General features: G+C 49.4%; 1 protein-coding gene and 1 long non-coding RNA gene across 2 annotated transcripts in view; one reads left to right on the forward strand and one right to left on the reverse strand.

The window, feature by feature from the left end:
• Window positions 1–6,407, reverse strand: part of LOC132383329 (kunitz-type protease inhibitor 1-like) — a 75,289-nt gene extending 68,882 nt beyond the window's left edge. Inside the window, exon 1 of the mRNA XM_059954235.1 lies at window positions 5,818–6,407. Within this exon, the coding sequence (XP_059810218.1) occupies window positions 5,818–6,250 (433 nt within the window). The 5' untranslated portion in view covers window positions 6,251–6,407. The remainder of the gene's footprint in view (window positions 1–5,817) is intronic.
• Window positions 6,088–16,419, forward strand: LOC132383338 (uncharacterized). The gene is made up of 3 exons (XR_009508629.1): window positions 6,088–6,227; window positions 12,719–12,800; window positions 15,975–16,419. It is a non-coding gene; the product is annotated as an uncharacterized LOC132383338 (long non-coding RNA).
• The last annotated feature ends 7,545 nt before the right edge of the window (window positions 16,420–23,964 follow it).

Here is a 23,964-nt window from a genome sequence, read left to right on the forward strand (position 1 = left end):
AGAGGGTTTCTTCTTTTTGTTAACTAGCAGGAATGCTAATTTACTGATAACGAGAATGGTATTCCTTTGTAAACCAAATGGGGATTAATGTTCTTTCTTCTGAGTCTGTAAGCTTTTGTTGACGGGCTTTTGGGCAGATCGGCACGAGGGGGTCGAGAGAGAGGACGCAATGCTCTAAGCTGGGCGAGGATCGGACCCCAAAGGGGGGTCCGAGGCCGGGAGATTCTCCGAGGGGGGGGGATGAAGCTAGATGTGTTTGGTTGACCACTCGGAGGGTCCTGAGCTGCGAGTCGAGGAGTTCGGAGGGGATCAAATGGTGGCCAGAAGATTTCAGTAATTGAGCTCCAACGGCTGTGCACGAAGTGGTTTGGACTTTGATAAGTTTGGCGCCTTTTCTTTAATTTTCTCTTCATATATACTGTATCGTTATTAATCACTTAGTTATAGTAACCTTTATAAATTGTACTCATTTAATCGCATATCGTGTACTGTCTGTTTTTGGGCGAGGCGGGGACATCACACAGCATCCACACCAGCTGATTACCCAGTTTGGCGGGGCCGAAGGCTGCTCCCCCTAGACGAGAACGAGCTGAGCGAGCCTGAGGCGACCCAGGGGGTTACATTGTGGGGTGCTCGTCCGGGATTGATTTCTGTGGAAGCTGTGGGATTGCCCTCTTTGGATTGTGTCTGTGGCGAAGAGCTGGTGTGCCTTTGTGGGTGTGCGATTGCTGGTTATCGCTACGTGTGTGTTGGGTGGGGTGGCTGCTGTTGCTAGCCTGGAGGTCGTTGTTTGATTTCCAACTAGTGCTGACGAAATGGGCTGTCCGTACTGTTTGGAGAGTGAGGAGTGACAGGTTGGGATGTTTCAGCAGTGGTGAGCTCCGCCCGGTTGTTGGAATAACGTCCAGCCCTAAAGGGGCGGAGGCGTGGGCGGAGCGGACCCCTCAGTTGTTGGGTGAGTGGCAGTGCTTGGCTGAGGGAAAGCGACAGGGACGGGTTGAAAGTTTGAGCAGGCGGGCTGGTGACTTTGTTAGAACTGTCAGGCGCAATTACCTCGAAGTGACCGCTGCCAGTTCTGGGAAAGTGTGGGAAAATGCGTGTGGTTCGACTGGAAGTCAAATGCCGCAGCTGGGGGGCTTATCATATCCGTGGCAGGAGATTGGTGGGAAGTTTTTAGGGTATCTCTTTTTGCCTAGGGGGGCAGATAAATTGCTTGTGGTGCCAAGGGGATCAGTTGTTCCGTTGATTCGAGAGGTGTCGGGAAACTTAGAGGAGGCCCAGTGGGGGAATGGCTTGGGGTCTCTGGGGGAGCACGTTCCCAGCAATGTACCAAGGAACTCCCGAAAGGAACAGACTCTATTCCTGAAGGCTTAGAGGGGCCACGCGCACAGGTGTTGTTACGGATGGATGGAAGTCAAGTTAAAGCCATCCTTGGCACCGGGGCGCCGGTTAAGTTGCTGTACAGTTTGTTTCATAACCGTTATTGGAAGCATTTACCCTTGGCGACATTGAGGACACTGGAGATTCGGGGTACCAGTGCCGGTGATTATCCAGACGACGGTTGTTGGTCAGTGAAAATGGAGTTCTTGGAGGCAAATGTGGAGGAGACTGAGGTTCAGGAATCGTTAATGCTGATGTGTCCGGACCCTGTTGAGACGAGCAGCGTTTCTGTTCTAGAAAGAACCAATATCCTGCTGGTGCGCTTGGGGGCCTGCCCGGAGGAGGCGGGTGAGCGCTGTTTGGAGGCATTGTCGATGCACCCAGAGTTTCGAGCTGCTTGTGTGGACGTGTGTAGCAGCATTGGGCTGATACCGAATTCAAACAAGAGCCATTGGCAGTACGGCCTGGGGGAAGTATCTGAGGGTGAGACCCTCCTAGTGGACGCTGCGAAATACCACGAGGGAGCTGAGTTGACTGCTGAAGACACCTCGGAGAGAGAGAGGTTGTGGCGACTGGCCCCTGAAGCCGTGGAAGACGTAGGCAGCGTGTGTGTGGATTGTATTGTGTTGAAGAGGCGCACTGTCAGTGACCAGAATATGGCCCTGAGGGCTGGAGAGGCGATGGCCTGTCTGATTGGTGCGATGTGGTTTAATGTGCTGGATCTGAGGAGTGGATGTTGCCAGATCCCGATAAGTGGGGCCAACAAGGAGAAGACGGCCGTTATAAATTCCCTAGGAGTCTTCGGGTCCGAAAAGATGCCACAGGGCATATCTGGAGCCCTTGCAACCTTCCTGCTGGGCAGGTGGAAGACCATAGGGGATGTGGAGGCGTTTGGAGTTTTGGTGTATGTGGATGATCTCTTGGTGTTTGGATTTGCCTCAGGAGAATATGAAGTGAGGTCGTTGCAGGAGCAGCTGAGAACTACCTAGTTAAAGTGTTTTCGGGACACGTGCCAGGGCTGGCGAAGGTCGCAGCTCGTGAGTGACTGTCTCTACGGAATCAAGTTTGAAATGAAGACCGAGAGACTGGAGAAAGTGATCTGGAACCATTCGGAAGACTTACAAGTTGGAGAGAATGAAGAAAGTTGTCTGACTGAGGGTAATAGCAAACTGAGAACCCGGAGAGGGGAGTTTGCGGAGGTGAAGAAATTACAGACGAATCTCAGAAGAGAGAAGCGGAGGCTTGAAGGGAACCTGAAGGTGACCATCGACAGTTCAAATGAAGTGCAAAACCTGAAAGTTGATCTGGAAGAAGTCATGAGGAAGAAAAAGCTGGAGAGAAGTGCAGTGAATACTGAACAGGAGGCTGAAGAGACTGCGGGAGCAGTGCAGGCCACGTGTTTCCGTTTGGAGAAGATCAAACAGCAGCTACCGATCACAGGAATGAGGATGAATACAGATTCGATGGATGATGTGCTGGATGTGTGGTACATGCTGCCTTTTGCTGACTTTCCCTCGATTGAGGAAGAGACCTTTGGCCCTTCTCCCATTGAGTCAGGTGTAGCGGGGAGGGTTAGCTGTGTGCAGTGTGGGGCATGAGTGAGAGGTTGAGAGAGGAGTTGGTAGTGGGCCCAAGGTATCCCCAGTTGTGTCTGAGCCTGAAAGGTTTAGGTGAGGGGGTACGGAGGTCTCAGAAGGGTTAGGGAACTGACAGATAGTTGGCCTAAGTAGCGGCTGAAAAACAGGGCGTGAGGGCTACTGTGTGGGGAGGAGATGTCACTGTTTGTGCTTGGGTTACGGTGTGTTGGCAGGAAAGGTGGCGTTATTTAGTAGTCATGAGGACATGACTTTTATTTGGTGGAGGGAGAGTGTAAAGAGGGTTTCTTCTTTTTGTTAACTAGCAGGAATGCTAATTTACTGATAACGAGAATGGTATTCCTTTGTAAGCCAAATGGGGATTAATGTTCTTTCTTCTGAGTCTGTAAGCTTTTGTTGACAGGCTTTTGGGCAGATCGGCGCGAGGGGGTCGAGAGAGAGGACGCAATGCTCTAAGCTGGGCGAGGATCTGACCCCAAAGGGGGGTCCGAGGCCGGGAGATTCTCCGGGGGTGGGGGGATGAAGCTAGATGTGTTTGGTTGACCACTCGGAGGGTCCTGAGCTGCGAGTCGAGGAGTTCGGAGGGGATCAAGTGGTGGCCAGAAGACTTCAGTAATTGAGCTCCAACGGCTGTGCACGAAGTGGTTTGGACTTTGATAAGTTTGGCACCTTTTCTTTAATTTTCTCTTCATATATACTGTATCGTTATTAATCACTTAGTTATAGTAACCTTTATAAATTGTACTCATTTAATCGCATATGGTGTACTGTCTGTTTTTGGGCGAGGCGGGGACATCACACAGCATCCACACCAGCTGATTACCCAGTTTGGCGGGGCCGAAGGCTGCTCCCCCTAGACGAGAACGAGCTGAGCGAGCCTGAGGCGACCCAAGGGGTTACATATAGAAGGCACTGGAAATCAGATGTGGACACACAAATAAATTCACGGGCATTATGCAGTATATTGCCCTAAGCTGAGGGGCTGGGCTCATTCTGTATCTGTGTGTCATCTAATGTAGTCCAATTCATTTGAATGTGATCAACTGTTTCCGATTCTATCCTGCTGGAGGAACTCAGCAGGCTAAGCAGCATCCATCGAAAGAAGTAATGATTCTGGCTGAGACTCTTCATCAGGATTGAAGAAGGGTCTTGTCCCAACAATGTCTGTTTGCTCTTTTCCATTGATGCTGCCTGGCCTGCCGAGTTCCTCTAGCATTTTGTGCGTGTTGCTTAGGATTTCCAGCAATTTCTCGCGTCTTATTCTATCTCAACTTGTTTGTCAACTGTCAACTGTTTGGACAATTCATAATTATTATGCAAGGCATGAGCTGTGCCCAACTCAATCCAGCCCATTATAGAGAAACATTGAAGGTAACACTTTTGAAAGACAGACCGATAGATTATTTCAACTGGAGATCAAAACAATTTCAGAAAAGAGACGGGTGCAATTTGTACAGCGTTTGCCACATCAAATCAACTCACAAGAAGTGCCTTGGATCATGAATTTGTTTCTGTATATGGGATTTCACAATGCACAAATTGGCCTCCAAATTACAAACTAAATGTGCTTCATTGGCTCTGTATCATTTTAGGACTGTCCAGAGAAAATGATAGTACTTTCGGCATATAGAAGAGTTAATGGACTTTGCCGACACCATTCAGATAACATTCACTGATTAGTTATTTGAAAGACAGGAAATAATTGCACTTGTCCTTGAAGATTTTCACATTTAGAAGATCCAAAGACACCATTTCAAGGACAATAGCTTCTAGTGCCCTGCCCAACATTTTACATCTCAGCAAAAAAAAAACACAAAATACTGGAAGAAGTCAAAGGCTTGGTTGACATTTCGTGTCAAGACCCTGCATTGGAGCAGGTTTTGTTTTTGCTCCAAGGTTCTTCTATCCATTTACCCCTCAAACAATGTTGTCAGATCATTTGTCAATGCTACAAGAGGAATCTTCCATCATGAAAATTTGTTTTGTTATATCCACACAGTTGAGAACACTTGATTGACTGTACAAAAGAGATTCTGCAGATGTTAGAAAGCTTGACCGAAACACATACAATGCTGGAGGAAGTCAATGCAAGTCAGGCAGTATTTATGGTGGGGGGGGAAGGAAGTGAAAAACTAGGTGGAGGGAGGAACAAGGAAGTGAGAGACAAGAGGATGGAAATGAGGAAATGAGAGGGTGGGGGCAAGAGATACAGGGCTGACGGTGGGTTTGAGATGAGGGTCAGAGATGGGAAAATGTTATTTGGGAGGGTAAAGGAAGATGGACGGGAGTTAGAGGGCTGCAGAGAGACAGTGATTTAGAGAAAACTGAGGCTTTATGAGTGGGAATGGAGAGACAGGGTGTGAGGGGGACAGAGTGATGGGAGGGAGTAACAGGGGTGGGTGAAGGAGAGGCAATAGGGGAGGAGAGACAGGATGGAGAGATGGAGGGAAGAGTGACTGGGGAGACGGGAGGTAAGGAAGGAATGAGGAAACAGAGACAGGGAGTGGGGTGGTACAGCAATATGGTGGAAGGGGACAGCCAGATGAGGGTGAGGGGGCTGCAATGATGGGGGAAGGGAGGGATAGGATGAACAGGAAGGAGTGACAGGGTGTGGGGGGTTCAGAAAGGAGTGAGGGGAGGGGGGTGGAGGGACGGAGAGCAGGAGGTGGTAGACGGGAAGGAGTGTGGGGTGGGGGGGGGAACGAAGAAATGGCGGGTGGGTGGACGTCGGGACGGGGCTGGGATGGAGACAGTAATGGGGGGCGGATGGATAGATGGAGAAGAGTTGGGGTGGGGGACAAGGAAACAGCGGTGTGGTGAGGAGGGCAGCGAGTTCGTTTACCTTCTTCAGGTGACCTGGGCTTGAGGTACTCTTGATAGACGTCCTTGAGGATGAAGTTGCTGAAACCAGCCCTCCTGAAGAACCGGCAGACGTAGTCCTTGTTGTAGAGGCAGTTGAAGAGGAAGCAGCCCTTGATGGTCCGGTGCATGGGCTCGACCGTGGACTGGCCGGCCAAGTCCTCCAGCAGGACCACGTTGCAGTCTCGGAGGCGGCAGCAGACCCGCACACAGTCGCGGGTGCGGCTCACGTCGGGCGAGCTCAGGAAGGTGGCGCCCGCCGCCACAGAGGCGTCCGTATCCAGGACGAAGTCTTCCCGACCCAGCTCGAAGTTGCGCGGGCATTCTTCAGCTACGGCGACCCTGCTGCCCCGGGGAAGCGGCAGCACCAGCAGACAGGCTAGCAGGGCGAAGGTCGGTAAGCTCGGGCTGGTCATGTTGCCGGCGCTCCAGGGCCGTTGCGCGATGTTCTCTGAATCCGCAGGTGAATGCGGAAACGGGCGCAGTGTCCTCCCCTGTACAACAGGAAGTGTAACACAACACCTATTACATCCCAACACCCAGCCCCATAACAACACAACACTCAGCAGCGTTTCATCACAACGTCCCTTCGACTCATTCCCATTCCACTCCCAACACCCAAGCGCAGCTCATGTCCAACATCCACTCCAGCGCTTGCTCATCCCATACACTCAGCGCTCTCACCCACCAGCCAACACAACACTCAACCCTCCTCACCCCCCAGTCAAAACTCAGCCCTCCCTTCCCACTGAACAACACTCAACCCTCCTCACCCACCAGTCAACACTCAGCCCTCCCTTCCCACTGAACAATGCTCAGCCCTCCCTTCCCACTGAACAACGCTCAGCCCTCCCTTCCCACTGAACAACACTCAACCCTCCTCACCCACCAGTCAACACTCAGCCCTCCCTTCCCACTGAACAACACTCGGCCCTCCCTCACCCACCAGCTCCAACGCTCAGCCCTCCCTCACCCACCAACCAACACTCAATCCTCCTCACCCACTAACCCAACAACACTCAACCCTCCTCACCCACCAGTCAACACTCAGCCCTCCCTTCCCACTGAACAACACTCAGCTCTCCCTTCCCACTGAACAACGCTCAGCTCTCCCTTCCCACTGAACAACGCTCAGCCCTCCCTCACCCACCAGCCCCAACGCTCAGACCTCCCTCACCCACCAACCAACACTCAATCCTCCTCACCCACTAACCCAACAACACTCAACCCTCCTCACCCACCAGTCAACACTCAGCCCTCCCTTCCCACTGAACAACACTCAGCCCTCCTTTCCCACTGAACAACGCTCAGCCCTCCTTTCCCACTGAACAACGCTCAGCTCTCCCTTCCCACTGAACAACGCTCAGCTCTCCCTTCCCACTGAACAACGCTCAGCTCTCCCTTCCCACTGAACAACGCTCAGCTCTCCCTTCCCACTGAACAACGCTCAGCTCTCCCTTCCCACTGAACAACGCTCAGCTCTCCCTTCCCACTGAACAACGCTCAGCTCTCCCTTCCCACTGAACAACGCTCAGCTCTCCCTTCCCACTGAACAACGCTCAGCTCTCCCTTCCCACTGAACAACGCTCAGCTCTCCCTTCCCACTGAACAACACTCAGCTCTCCCTTCCCACTGAACAACGCTCAGCCCTCCCTCACCCACCCGCCCCAACGCTCAGCCCTCCCTCACCCACCAGCCCCAACGCTCAGCCCTCCCTCACCCACCAACCAACACTCAATCCTCCTCACCCACTAACCCAACAACACTCAATCCTCCTCACCCACCAATACAACACTCAATCCTCCTCACCCACCAACCCAACAACACTCAACCCTCCTCACCCACCAGTCAACACTCAGCCCTCCCTTCCCACTGAACAATGCTCAGCTCTCCCTTCCCACTGAACAACGCTCAGCCCTCCCTCACCCACCAGCCCCAACGCTCAGACCTCCCTCACCCACCAACCAACACTCAATCCTCCTCACCCACTAACCCAACAACACTCAACCCTCCTCACCCACCAGTCAACACTCAGCCCTCCCTTCCCACTGAACAATGCTCAGCTCTCCCTTCCCACTGAACAACACTCAGCCCTCCCTTCCCACTGAACAATGCTCAGCTCTCCCTTCCCACTGAACAACGCTCAGCTCTCCCTTCCCACTGAACAACACTCAGCTCTCCCTTCCCACTGAACAACGCTCAGCTCTCCCTTCCCACTGAACAACGCTCAGCTCTCCCTTCCCACTGAACAACGCTCAGCTCTCCCTTCCCACTGAACAACGCTCAGCTCTCCCTTCCCACTGAACAACGCTCAGCTCTCCCTTCCCACTGAACAACGCTCAGCTCTCCCTTCCCACTGAACAACACTCAACCCTCCTCACCCACCAGTCAACACTCAGCCCTCCCTTCCCACTGAACAACACTCAGCTCTGCCTTCCCACTGAACAACACTCAGCCCACCCTCACCCACCAGCCCCAACACTCAGCCCTCCCTCACCCACCAGTCCAACACTCAATCCTCCTCACCCACCCGCCCCAACGCTCAGCCCTCCCTCACCCACCAGCCCCAACGCTCAGCCCTCCCTTACCCACCAGTCCAACACTCAATCCTCCTCACCCACCAACCCAACAACACTCAACCCTCCTCACCCACCAACCCAACACTCAGCCCTCCCTTCCCACTGAACAACACTCAGCTCTCCCTTCCCACTGAACAACGCTCAGCCCTCCCTCACCCACCAGCCCCAACGCTCAGCCCTCCCTCACCCACCAGCCCCAACGCTCAGCCCTCCCTCACCCACCAGTCAACACTCAGCCCTCCCTTCCCACTGAACAACGCTCAGCCCTCCCTTCCCACTGAACAACTCTCAGCCCTCCCTTCCCACTGAACAACACTCAGCCCTCCCTCACCCACCAGCCCCAATGCTCAGCCCTCCCTCACCCACCAACCAACACTCAATCCTCCTCACCCACCAACCCAACAACACTCAACCCTCCTCACCCACCAGTCAACACTCAGCCTTCCCTTCCCACTGAACAACACTCAGCTCTCCCTTCCCACTGAACAACACTCAGCTCTCCCTTCCCACTGAACAACACTCAGCTCTCCCTTCCCACTGAACAACACTCAGCTCTCCCTTCCCACTGAACAACACTCAGCTCTCCCTTCCCACTGAACAACACTCAGCTCTCCCTTCCCACTGAACAACACTCAGCTCTCCCTTCCCACTGAACAACACTCAGCTCTCCCTTCCCACTGTACAACACTCAGCTCTCCCTTCCCACTGAACAACACTCAGCCCTCCCTCACCCACCAGCCCCAACGCTCAGCCCTCCCTCACCCACCAACCAACACTCAATCCTCCTCACCCACTAACCCAACAACACTCAACCCTCCTCACCCACCAGTCAACACTCAGCCCTCCCTTCCCACTGAACAACACTCAGCTCTCCTTTCCCACTGAACAACACTCAGCTCTCCTTTCCCACTGAACAACACTCAGCTCTCCCTTCCCACTGAACAACGCTCAGCTCTCCCTTCCCACTGAACAACGCTCAGCCCTCCCTCACCCACCAGCCCCAACACAGCCCTCCCTCACCCACCAGCCCCAACGCTCAGCCCTCCCTCACCCACCAGCCCCAACGCTCAGCCCTCCCTCACCCACCAACCAACACTCAATCGTCCTCACCCACCAATACAACACTCAATCCTCCTCACCCACCAGTCCAACACAACACTCAGCCCTCCCTCACCCACCAGTCCAACACTCAATCCTCCTCACCCACCAGTCAACACTCAGCCCTCCCTTCCCACTGAACAACACTCAGCTCTCCCTTCCCACTGAACAACGCTCAGCCCTCCCTCACCCACCAGCCCCAACGCTCAGACCTCCCTCACCCACCAACCAACACTCAATCCTCCTCACCCACTAACCCAACAACACTCAACCCTCCTCACCCACCAGTCAACACTCAGCCCTCCCTTCCCACTGAACAACACTCAGCCCTCCTTTCCCACTGAACAACGCTCAGCCCTCCTTTCCCACTGAACAACGCTCAGCCCTCCTTTCCCACTGAACAACGCTCAGCCCTCCTTTCCCACTGAACAACGCTCAGCCCTCCTTTCCCACTGAACAACGCTCAGCCCTCCTTTCCCACTGAACAACGCTCAGCCCTCCTTTCCCACTGAACAACGCTCAGCCCTCCTTTCCCACTGAACAACGCTCAGCCCTCCCTTCCCACTGAACAACGCTCAGCTCTCCCTTCCCACTGAACAACGCTCAGCTCTCCCTTCCCACTGAACAACGCTCAGCTCTCCCTTCCCACTGAACAACGCTCAGCTCTCCCTTCCCACTGAACAACACTCAGCTCTGCCTTCCCACTGAACAACACTCAGCCCACCCTCACCCACCAGCCCCAACGCTCAGCCCTCCCTCACCCACCAGTCCAACACTCAATCCTCCTCACCCACTAACCCAACAACACTCAATCTTCCTCACCCACCAATACAACACTCAATCCTCCTCACCCACCAGTCCAACACAACACTCAGCCCTCCCTCACCCACCAGTCCAACACTCAATCCTCCTCACCCACCAACCCAACAACACTCAACCCTCCTCACCCACCAACCCAACACTCAGCCCTCCCTTCCCACTGAACAACACTCAGCTCTCCCTTCCCACTGAACAACGCTCAGCCCTCCCTCACCCACCAGCCCCAACGCTCAGCCCTCCCTCACCCACCAGCCCCAACGCTCAGCCCTCCCTCACCCACCAGTCAACACTCAGCCCTCCCTTCCCACTGAACAACGCTCAGCCCTCCCTTCCCACTGAACAACACTCAGCCCTCCCTCACCCACCAGCCCCAATGCTCAGCCCTCCCTCACCCACCAACCAACACTCAATCCTCCTCACCCACCAACCCAACAACACTCAACCCTCCTCACCCACCAGTCAACACTCAGCCTTCCCTTCCCACTGAACAACACTCAGCTCTCCCTTCCCACTGAACAACACTCAGCTCTCCCTTCCCACTGAACAACACTCAGCTCTCCCTTCCCACTGAACAACACTCAGCTCTCCCTTCCCACTGAACAACACTCAGCTCTCCCTTCCCACTGAACAACACTCAGCTCTCCCTTCCCACTGAACAACACTCAGCTCTCCCTTCCCACTGAACAACACTCAGCTCTCCCTTCCCACTGTACAACACTCAGCTCTCCCTTCCCACTGAACAACACTCAGCCCTCCCTCACCCACCAGCCCCAACGCTCAGCCCTCCCTCACCCACCAACCAACACTCAATCCTCCTCACCCACTAACCCAACAACACTCAACCCTCCTCACCCACCAGTCAACACTCAGCCCTCCCTTCCCACTGAACAACACTCAGCTCTCCTTTCCCACTGAACAACACTCAGCTCTCCCTTCCCACTGAACAACGCTCAGCTCTCCCTTCCCACTGAACAACGCTCAGCTCTCCCTTCCCACTGAACAACACTCAGCTCTCCCTTCCCACTGAACAACACTCAGCTCTCCCTTCCCACTGAACAACGCTCAGCTCTCCCTTCCCACTGAACAACACTCAGCTCTCCCTTCCCACTGAACAACGCTCAGCTCTCCCTTCCCACTGAACAACACTCAGCTCTCCCTTCCCACTGAACAACGCTCAGCTCTCCCTTCCCACTGAACAACACTCAGCCCTCCCTCACCCACCAGCCCCAATGCTCAGCCCTCCCTCACCCACCAACCAACACTCAATCCTCCTCACCCACTAACCCAACAACACTCAACCCTCCTCACCCACCAGTCAACACTCAGCCCTCCCTTCCCATTGAACAATGCTCAGCCCTCCCTTCCCACTGAACAACGCTCAGCCCTCCCTCACCCACCAGCCCCAACGCTCAGCCCTCCCTCACCCACCAGTCAATGCTCAGCCCTCCTCACCCACCAGTCAATGCTCAGCCCTCCTCACCCACCAGTCAATGCTCAGCCCTCCTCACCCACCAGTCAATGCTCAGCCCTCCCTCACCCACCAGTCAATGCTCAGCCCTCCTCACCCACCAGCCCCAATGTTCAGTCCTCCCTCACCCACCAGTCAACACTCAGCCCTCCCTCACCCACCAGCCCCAACGCTCAGCCCTCCCTCACCCACCAACACTCAATCCTCCTCACCCACTAACCCAACAACACTCAACCCTCCTCACCCACCAGTCAACACTCAGCCCTCCCTTCCCACTGAACAATGCTCAGCCCTCCCTTCCCACTGAACAACGCTCAGCCCTCCCTTCCCACTGAACAACGCTCAGCCCTCCCTCACCCACCAGTCAATGCTCAGCCCTCCTCACCCACCAGCCCCAATGTTCAGTCCTCCCTCACCCACCAGTCAACACTCAAGCCTCCCTCACCCACCAGTCCCAACACCAAACCCTCCCTCACCCACCAGCCCAACACTCAACTCTCCCTCACCCACCAGTCCTACAGCCAGACCACACTCACTCACCTCCCCAATATTCATCCACCCTTCTGCACCCCAACTCTCTGCCCTCAGCACATTGCCCCTATATCCAGCTGCCACTCTTTTCACCCCATATTCAAGCACCAGTTCACTCATCCTTCCCACCAGCCTGCTCAGCACACTAACTTATACCCTTAGCTCATCCTAATTATCTCCAGCCAGCACATTCCCACACTCCACACCTGCTCACCCCAGTCCTAAACAGATTATCTCGTTGCTCCCACCTCCTGGCTCTCTGTGCCATTTCTCACTACTTCACAGGAGTGGACAAACTTTGTGAGTAATCCACAGTGCTGCACTCTGTTCTAAAATTGTGAAATGTATTATATAAATACATGAATGGAAGTTCTTTCATTATTACTCAGATCTCTGTCATGAGCCAAGTTGAAGATCCTCTTCCCTCCGTGATTGAAGCACCAGGAACTTCCACTTAACAATTTTTTGGCAGTAAGTCATATGGAGTATGTAACAAGTGGAGACCAGAAGGACCCTGAGAAAACCCAGGTGTGGATAGGAAGAACATGCAAACTCCATACAGAGGACCCTGGAGCAGTCAGACAGCTCTACTAGCTGTGCCACTATGAGCCCTAACTTGACGAGGGACATCACTTTTCTGTAGTTCCAAATTTTCTTTTGCACATCGTTAATCTTGACTAAAATGGCATAATATCCCATGATTTGATTCTATTAGCTTGACAGCAAATACCGACAGGAAACCAGGGCTACGTGCAGTCAGAGTAACCCAGAGGAACAGTGGCAGTATATTTTCTAGATGGTCCACATTGTAGCCACTGTGCATAGGTGAGAGATGTGAATGTTTAATGTGCTGAAATGAATGCCTATCAAACAGGCTGCTTAGTTCTGAATGGTGTCAAACTTAAGTATAGTTGGAACTGCACTATTCCAGGTAAATGGAGAGTATTCTGTTGTGACCCTCAAATTTCAAGGTATATTTATCATCAAAGTTTGTATTCTGACCTGCACCTTTTACATTGTGGAAGACTTTAGGTTTTTGGAGGTAACGCACTCACGTCAGGATGGTTAACCTCTGACCTGCTGTTGAAACTGTGGTTTGGAATTTGGCATTGGAGAAATAAAAAAGATCTCTACTTGATCAGAGATCATTTAGCTTTGAAACAAGGTGCTCACATGAGTGCTCTCCTGGTTTGACCTGCAATTTTTTGAAAATTCCCAGGATTCTAAGTTCTGATATGGGGAGCTTCCCTACAATCTTTAGGTCACCCAATTCATGGAGTCATAGAGAGATATAGCATAGAAATAGGTTCTTCACTCTATCGAGCTCCTGACCACCAGGAGCGATATCAACTTGGATTCAGACTTACATATTTTCATCTGAATTAGGGGTCATTGACTTTGGGAACAATGTTCACCACTGTCTTTGATGGATGGAAACCCATCGCCCTTTTGTGACCAGGCATGTATGTGACCCCAGTCCCCTGACTGAACATGTCTGACTTCAGCTGTCAACTCAGGTTGTTTCAAATCTGTAGACATTATATTTATAAGCAGAATAGGATTGGGGAGGAGATGGTGGACTTACCAATGATGTCTGTGTCTTGAGAAGGGTTCATTACAACCTAGACCTAGAGTAAGATGGCATATATTAATAGTGGAAAGCTTCTTCCTCTGAGATGACTTGTGCACATCCCATACATTGGTTTTTGCAGCCTGCGGTGACTGACAAGTCCAGCCTGCTGCTGAATTCCCAAGTTGATCAGGCTGAGGCAGGGAACAATGAACTCACCAATCGTTGGAATGATTACAAGCTGCTTCCTGGCTACACAATGTCAGCTCGGTCATATACAGGGCAGCAAAGTTAGTTTAGGGCAGCTTAGTGATGTCTCATTGCAGACAGCGGAGTCCTTGTGAAGAGTGCTCCTGAATGTATAGAGCTGGCACTATTCATAGCTAGTTAATGGAATTATGCATTAGTCTCACCATGTGTGCTCTAAATCTATCTGGTTATCTGGTATCTTATGCACAGGCATCAGCTGCAGGGTCTTGAGTCATTGGTCAGCTGACTTCAACTGCAAGTAGGCAATGGTATTTATGTCACTGAGAACCTGCTAAGACCTGAGCCCAATTGCAAACTGCATAATTGACTCATGCTTCAATAGGAGAGTCTTAGGCAGTTCTTACAGCTTTAATCAGGTGGCGTTTATACAGGATCATGAAGGATATTATTGTAGCTGATTCTTTCAAACATCAGCACTGCTGATGCAGACACGAGGTCCTGACAAAAGGTCTCAGCCTGAAACGTCGACAGTGCTTCTCCTTATAGATGCTGCCTGGCCTGGGGTGTTCCACCAGCATTTTGTGTGTGACTGCTGATGCAGGGCTGTTTTAATTATCAGCAGGTCCGTGAGCTGGAGTCCTGGAAAAGAAATCCAAAGAGTGTGATTCCAAATACGTTGCGAGAATTTGAGATGATTGCCTTGTGACAATGCTACTCATAGAAGAGTGTGGAAATGATTGGATAATTTCACTGTCAATCATGTCTAAGGACGAAATTGCCGAATTTGTCTTAGGTTAAATTGAATCACATAAATTATCCTCTACTTACTGTAATTTTCAGTATTATAGTGGATTCTAGTTAATTGGGACACATCGGGACCAGTATATTTTGGCCCAATTAAGCTGCCACAATTTGCCGAAGTTTCATGGAAATAGTAAAAAGGGTATAAAAACACAAACTATTTTTTTAACTGAGTAACAATTTATGTATTTAAATGAAATACAGAAGAAAGTAGAACACTACCATACTACCAGTGGATGTATGTTGTGTCCAACAATGACGGGAAACCTGTGCGGAAGAGTTTTTAAAGTGAAAAAGACATTGCACTGAGGCAGTTCCATGCTCTTGACTTTGGAATTCCAGGTCCAGTGGGACAAGTAGGCATCACAACTGGTCTCTTCCCCATGAGTCTTGATGAAGGGTCTCTGCCCAAAACATCAACTATTTACTTTTATCCATAGATGCTCCCTCAACTGCTGAGTTCTTCCAGCATTTTGTGTGTGTTGCTTGGAATCAATGTAAGACCGCTCGCAATAGGATGAATATCAACCAATATGCAAAAGACAACAAACTGAACAAATACAAAATGAGGGAAAAACAAAATAATAATAATAAAAAAACAAATAAGCAGCAAGTATTTAGAAAATGATTTGTAGATTCCTGGAAAATGAGTCCATAGTTTGTGGGAACAGTTCAGTGATGGGGTGAGTGAAGTTATCCCCTCCTGTTCAAGGGCCTGATAATTCTAGAGGAATAACTGTTCCTGAACCTGGTGGTGCGGGTGCTGAGGGCCCTGTACCTTCTTCCTGACAGCTGCTGCGAGAAGAGAGCATGTTCTGGGTGGTGGGGGTCCTTGATGATGGATGCTGCTTTCCTTCGCTCAGTAAATTGTCCTAGTTTACAGTAGAGTTGACCAATTGGTAAGAACAAAGGCTTGTGTTCTGCCTTCCCTTCCCAACCCACTGCTTCAACTCATTAGCAGGTATTATGTTTTCTAATACAAGCACTAAATTTCTATATTTCTTTTTCAACATTCTTTTGAAGACCCTGACCTGAAGTTACACGCTGACTGTGGTTCTTTGCAGGAATGGCACCTGGTCTTGGGGTTCCACAATCAACCGTTGTTGTTTGTCATGCCAAAGGCTCAGCCTAAGAGACCGGCTCGGATTCGGAAGCCTAGGATCTTGGGGCTCTGTAGGTGGGCTGATCAAGGGTTGGTGTCATGACAGGAGACATGAGTGTCAACAGGAGTGACTGTGCGGCTGGAGATCTTTGCAATCTTCAGGCACAGAGCTCAAAAAAAGCGATGTAACGGACTTTTAACATCGTAAATCAGCGAATTGTTTGTTATGTCTCGCCGCTCACTGGGAAAATGGAGACACCTCTTCCTCCCTTATTAGGGACAGAGACAGAACAAAGTATGTCGAATACCGGGTGAAATGCAAAGTCTTTGGGGTAACTGCAAGTCTGTGTCTTTGCTGTTGCTTTGCTCACGCTTGAGTTCTTGGTGGTGGTGCTGATGCCTTTTTTTGCGTGGGAGGGTGGGGGGCTGGGGGGGTACTTCGGGAACTGTCGTTCATTCTTTGGGGCACTCCTCTGTTTTCATGGATGTTTGTGAAGAAAAAGCATTTCAGGATGTATACTGTATACATTTCTCTGACATTAAATGTACCTTTGAACCTTTGAATTTAAGTATTCTTATCTTCATGAGCTCATGGACTAGCTAGAAAATTTACTGTTGGGCCATTATAGTCTCTTACAGATGGAAACCCATTGTTCATTCATGACATGCTGCGTATGTGACCCCAGTCTCCAGACTCAATGTGGTTGGCCTTACCTATTCTCTGAGGTCGCTTCAGATCTGCAGCTGCTAGGTTTTTCAACAGAGCAGGATTGGGGGAGGGGGGAGGCGCTGGGCTTGTCAGTGATGTCTATGTCCTGAGAGGAGTTGGTGCTGTTGTCAGTGCAGACTAGGCTTTGCAGAAGCAGGTGGTGGAACGTAGTGGAAAGGCCAAAGTTTAGATTGACCTTCTGGTGAAGAGCATGCCTGGTGATTAATCCTGGAATGTGCTGTTTCGTCATGTGCGGAACCTAAGAAACAGAAGCAGGCGATTCCTCAGGCCACCACCCAGTGGGATTGTGGATGATCTTTATCATTTCCCACTTTTTCATGTTCCTCATTTTCCAAATGTCCATTGGTATCTGGCACAATTATACTATGGAACTGTGTGTCAACTGTTCGTGGGGGGGGGGGGGGGGGCCGGTTTAAGAATTCTAAAGATTTCTCCTCATCTCCATCCTAAATGTTTAATTCCTCACGCTGAGACCATGCTCCTAGTCAGATATTCTCCAGCCAGGACAGATAGTTTTATGGCATCTACGTTGTCACCCCCATCTCACAATTGTGTGGCGACCCTGTGCGTCTGCCTCTCCTTCTTCTCATTTTGTGATTGCATGGAGAACCCAAATGAAAGTGCACATTACTCACAATCATTGCTAGAGACCCCACACCCTCAACATTCCCATCCCAGCTCCTAACATGGTGAAGCCTCACTTGGTTACTAAAGTATGAAAATCATAACATTCGCACGGAGATGATGAAGTCATCAGGTATGAACTGGGTTTATGAAAGCGCCTTCAGTATCATTGATCTTATCATCCTGCTCCTTTAACCTGCCTAAGTGAATATCCAGAGGTAATGGTTGAATCAGCTTCCACTACCTTTTCAGGTAGTTCAGTTCCGATCACTCCAGCATGCACATTGAGAGGTCAGAGGTGAAAGGGTGAACAGCTTCATCTTCCTCGGCATCAGCATCTCAGAGGATCAATGCTGGCTCTAACACATTAATACAGTCAAGAAGCAGGAATGCCAGTGACTCTACTTTATTAGGATGTTGAGGAGATATTGTACTTGCAAGGTGGAGAGCATATTGACTGGTTGCATGACAGACTGGTACAGAGGCTCCAACGTTGATCATGTCAAAGCTTTCGAGTGAAAAATGGAGGGAAGTCATATTTCTGCCTGTGACTGCACCAGGGTTTCCTCCTGGTACACCAGTCTCCTCTTACGTTGTTAAGACACAGTAGAGGGTAGCAGAAGAAATAGGGGATTAAAATGAGAGATCCATCGTACAACACAGGAACAAGCCCTTCATCCCATGATGCTTTTGTCAAATATGATGACAAGTTAAACTAAATCCCTTCTGCCTGCACATGATTTGTACCCTTCCATTCTCTGCATACTCAAGTGTCCGTTTAATAGTTGTTTAAATGTCACTATTGTGTCTGCTTCCAGCATCTCCGTAGCACCCTGTCCCGGCACTCCCCAACATATAAAAATAATTTGCTCCACACATCTTCTTTAAACTTAACCCCTCACCTTAAGTGTATGCCCTCAGTTACTTGATGAATCTACACTGGGAAAAGATTCTGACTGTCTACTCTATCTCCCCTACCCAATCAGTCATGGTATATTGAACAACAGTGCAGGCATAAGAAGTCAAGAAGTATTCTCCTTCCAATTCTTTTGTTCTTATTATGCCTGCCACTAATAATAAATCTTCTCTAAACTTCAACTACAACACCTCAGAAAAAAACTATGTATTCCCTCCTCCAACATTTGTAATCCCCTCTAGAACTTCCTCCATTACCTGAGCATGCTCGTTCACTTCAGATCATAGTCGTATTTTATAGATTCAGGTTGAATTTTAAATAGATGTTGCCTGGAAAGTTGTTTTAATGAAGAGGGAGGAAACCAAGGTTACAATTTCAGGTGGACGGGTTTTGCTCAGATTATCTACCTGGAACATTAACTCTTGTTCTTTCTTCACACAGATGTTGTTTGATGAGTATTTCCAGCTTTCTCTGTTTTATTTAAGATTTGCTGAGTTTTGCTTTCATGTTAGATGGAATTCATATCTTATTATGGCACAGTAGGCCTTTTAGTCCCATTCCACACCACCCCCTCCCAATTTCCTGCTGCACCTATAAATTACTCCCTCTTTGGGCTCACTCCCTGAAGTTTGGTTTCACTGTAAACTGGAGAGGTGAGTACAAAAGGTGGCTGATACTCTTGCACTGAGTCACTGATGATGTCACGGGTGATGTAAGAGACTACAAGGATATCTGTAGTGGGCCTCACTGAATTCATTCTGTTAATCACTTGGCCAAAAGGTTCAATGGCCGCAGAAACACTGTTACAAAAAAATAAAGTCAATGCTGAAAGTCCCAAAGAACCTGTGAAGAAAGCTCCTGAAAGGGCCTCATGGACAACCTGACATCTAAACAACAGGAATTGCAGAGCATCCACAGTGCACAAATTGCCCTGAGGTCCACTGTGATTGACACCAATGAAGAGGCTCTCAGTTTTTCTGGCAGTTAACACCAGTATTGGCTTGCTGAGAACAGCCACGAGACCCAGGAGTTAAGTAGCTACGAGTACAAGGTGTTTTTGGATTGGAAATGCCATTAAAACGTTAAAAAGGGGGAGAAAGAACAGTTCTTTCAGCAATCAAAGGCTGAGAAATTAGTGACCTAAAGGACAGGTGTTGGGCAATATTCTAGCAGCTTAACATAAGTTTATTCTTGCTGTGGGCAAAAAAGCAAGCTCTTGATCTCCCAAACTTCCTTGCATTTTATTTGTTTATCTGTACTGCACTTTCTCAGTAACAGTAACACTATATTCTGCATTACATTTTCCCTTTTACTACATGGTGTACTTATGTATAGATTGTCTGTCTGAGTGGCATTTCTGGAAAGTGTCTTGGTACATGTGACAATAATAAATGTATTCCACTTCATATTTGGTTAGTTTAGCTTCACCCCAGTAGATGGCGCTGTTGCATTACTTGCCGACAATCTCAGATTTCATTTTGGTCTTTCAAGAGAAGAGTGATGGGAGAAGTCATCACCATCTCATGAGAGTGAGACTGCTAGCAGCGTGTTTTACTCACCTTCTCACTCTCGATTCACTGGACTTCTAGAAGGGGATTCCAAAGGGCAGCAGACATCCGTGCATCTTGTTGCTGATGACACTGAATGTTAATTTTTCTGGAATTTTCACATTAAAAAAAGGTGGGACCTTAGAGTCGAGTTTATTGCCATATGCTGGTGTATATGGATGCTCAGATGCAATGAAAAACTTAATTGCTCCAACATCATAAACACAGAAAGTACACGAAGGATGCTGGAAATCCAGAGTAACACATACAAAATGACCGGAAGACCATAAGGTACAGGAGCAGAATTTGGTGATTCAGCCCGTGGAGTCTGCTCCACCATTCCATCATGGCTGGACTATTGTCTCTCCCATCCTTCTACCTGCGTACAGGCAGAGACTAAAGAGCAAGGCTCCAGAAGTATGGAACACATAAAGGCGGTCACAGGAGGCAGAGGACTGGCTAGGGGCTAGTGGCTTCGATGTGGTGGACTTAGCCATGTTCAAGGACTCATCTGTGGATCTGAATGAATACACCATGGTTGTCATGGACTTTATAAAAACTGTTGCAGATGAGTGTTTCCCCATAAAATCATTCAGAGTCTTTCCCAACCAGAGGCCCTGATGAACCATGAGATTTACAATCTGCTGAGGGCCAGTTCAGAGACACTCAAGTGGGGTAATCGAGAAAGTTACGAGAGGTCCAGGTACAATCTCCAGAAAGCCATCTCACGGGCAAAGTGGCAATTCCGGACTAAACTTGAATCAATGAAGAATGCTGGACTGTAATGGCAGGTCTTGAATGCCATGACCTCTTATTAAGTTAAATTAAGTGGCGTAGGCAGCAACAGGGCTTTCCTTCCAGATAAACTCAGTGCCTTCTATTGCTCGTGCAACCCTCTAACTGGTATATAAGGTTTTGTTCCTCCAACCTGAGTGTGGCTTCATCTTGACGGTAGAGGAGGCCATGGATAGACATATCAGAATGGGAATGGGACGTGGAATTAAAATGTGTGGCTACTGGGAGATCCTGCTTTCTCTGGCAGACCGAGCGTAGGTATTCAGTGAAACTGTTTCCCAGTCTGCGTCAGGTCTCACCAATATATAACAGGCCACACCAGGAACACCGGACGCAGTATACCACACCAGCCGACTCACAGGTGAAGTGTCGCCTCACCTGGAAGGACTGTCTGGGGCCCTGAATGGTGTACGCACCAGTGGTACCACAGGTTGGAGGAACAACACCTTATATACAGGCAGGGTAGCCTCCAACCTGATGGCATGATCATTGACTTCTCTAAATTCCGTTAATGGCCCTCCTCCCCTTCTTACCCCATCCCTGAATGTGGTAAACTATGTATACCTGTCTGGACACGCCCCTCTGCTGACTGCTCCTGTGGCTCCTCCCACAGACCCCTGTATAAAGGCGATTAGAGGCACTGCTCCCCCCCCCCCCCCCCAGTCTCCTATATGCCGTGCTCCGTTTTGCTGTTAATAAAAGCCTATCATTCACCTCTGGTCTCCGACAGTTATTGATGGTGCATCACTGATATATTTAGTTTTTCCCCACTCCATTTTTTTCTCTCTTTCTGCCCATCACTCTGCCTGTTCTCCATCTCCCTCTGGTGCTCCCCTCCCCCTTTCTTTCTCCCTAGGCCTCCCATCCCATGATCCTTTCCCTTCTCTAGCTCTGTATCCCTTTTGCCAATCACCTTTCCAGCTCTTAGCTTCACCCCACCCCTCCGGTCTTCTCCTAGCATTTCGCATTTTCCCCTCCCCCTCCTACTTTCAAATCTCTTACTATCTTTCCTTTCAGTTAGTCCTGATGAAGAGTCTCGGCCTGAAACGTCGACAGTGCTTCTCCTTATAGATGCTGCCTGGCCTGCTGTGATCCACCATCATTTTGTGTGTGTTGCTTGAATTTCCAGCATCTGCAGATGTTCTCGTGTTTATTTACAACACACCTCACCTTCCCCAAATGCTAGTTTAAGCTCTGGCTTAAACACACAAATAAAACACACTATAAACAACTTAATCAATCCTTAAACAGCATTCACACAGCATCTGAAATCCTGGATGAACCCCCACAAATGCAGCCCTCTCAGCTGGTGTATAAGCTTTCCAGAGCTTATACTGTACACCGACTTGACTCATTAGCTAACTCTGCTAAAAGCTATGGCTTCAGCAGTGAGAAGACCACCTTTCATAAGCAATGCACATCAAGGGTCGGTATGATTTGGGGTTCAACCAACAGAAATGCTGGGAGGTTCCAATTAAAAGAAACTCAATTTGAGCAAATGCCGTGTAAATACTGCCCATACACTGTTACCGGCAGCCCAGAAATGACAGACAGTACACAAGCATAAAATTATAAAAGAAGTATATTTACCAATTTCAACTTTATCAAACAGTTAACAGAGGGAAAAAATAGAAACCCATTACAGTTAAACCAGTCTAGATGTGCTCATAAATGTTGGAGCTCATTTCTGTAGTAGCTGGGTGTATCACTTCACTCATAGCGCTGAGTTCTCATCATCAACCACAGGTAGAACTTACACGAGGAAATCTGCAGATGCTGGAAATTCAAGCAAAACACACAAAATGCTGGTGGAACACAACAGGCCAGGCAGCATCTATAAAGAGAAGCACTGTCGATGTTTCGGGCTGAGACAGGTAGAATGTACCTTTTAGGAATCTTCTGCCTCATGAAGCACCCCTTGCAATCGGGTCTTCCCTTGGGATTCTCCAGGTGTCTTCCCTACTGCTTTTCTCTCTGCACCTCCCACTAAAAGCTCCCAAACCAGACTACTGCCCTTCTGAAAACTCTACCCGCCCAGCACTCTAGAACCGTCTCTCACATCCCCCAATCCTGATTGGCTCGCATGACATTCCTAAGTTGGGTAATATGGCTCCTTATCTTTAGCTGAAGCCAAAACACTCTTTCCAGCAGCACTGACTGCTTTTACAGAAAACTACCTCACACCGTAGCAGAAGAAATTTTACACTCACTTTGACTGTCAAAACATGGAGGCACCTTCACAAAGTCCCGAAGCCCTGAGTGATCTTCTGATTTCAGTCTCTGATGTCAATGTGCGAGCTTCTTCAGGAAGGTGAGCCGATGGAAAGCATCCAGCCCAGTTGGGACACCTGGCCAAGTTCTAAAGACCTGTACTGATCCACTGGCTGGCGTGTTCACTGAGATCTTTAACCCCTCGCTTCAGCAGTCTGATGTATCCAGTTATTTCAAGCAGGCTTCAATTAGACCAAGAAGAATGTGGTAATCTGCCTCAATGACTGTTGTCCAGTAGCACTTACATCCACAATGATGAAATGATTTGAGAGGCTGGTGATGAGACATATCTCCTGCTTGAGAAGTGACATGGATCCGATCCAATTCATCTACCAAAGCAACAGGTCTACAGAAAATGCTGTCTCATTGGCTCTTCTCTCAACCCTGTTACATCTGGGTAGCAAAGCATCATGATGCTCTATATTGATCGCAACTCAGCATTCAAACACTATCATCCCCTCAAACCTAACCAATAAGCTTCAAGACTTTGGCCTCAATACATCCATGTGTAATGGGATCCTTGTTTTCCTCAGTTACAGACCCTATTCAGTTCAGATTGGCAACATCTCCTCCATGATCTCAATCAGCAAAGGTGCAGCACAAGGCTATGTGCTTAGGCCCCTGCTCTCCTTGCTTTACACTTATGACTGTGTGGCTAAGCACAGATCCAATGCCATATTCAAGTATGCTGACAACACTATTGTCATAGGCTGAATCAAAGGTAGTGAAGAATCAGCCTATAGGAGGGAAATTGAAAATCTGGCTTAGTGGTGCCACAAGAGCAACCTCTTACTCAATATCAGCAAGACCAAGGTGTTGACTATTGACTTGAGGAGGAAAGCAGAGGTTCGTGAGCCAGTCCTCATTGGGATGTCAGAGGTGGGGAGGGCCAGCAACTTTAAAGTACGGGGCGTTATCGTTTCAGTGGACTTATTCTGGGCCCAGCCAGTAAGTGTAATTGCAAAGAAATCATGCAGCGTCTCTGCTTCCTTAGGAGTTTGCACAGATTCTGCATAACATCCAGAACTTTGACAAACTTTTATAGATATGTATTGGAGAGTATATTGAC

The sequence above is a fragment of the Hypanus sabinus genome, chromosome 2, assembly GCF_030144855.1.
Source record: "Hypanus sabinus isolate sHypSab1 chromosome 2, sHypSab1.hap1, whole genome shotgun sequence".
Taxonomy (NCBI): Eukaryota; Metazoa; Chordata; class Chondrichthyes; order Myliobatiformes; family Dasyatidae; genus Hypanus; species Hypanus sabinus.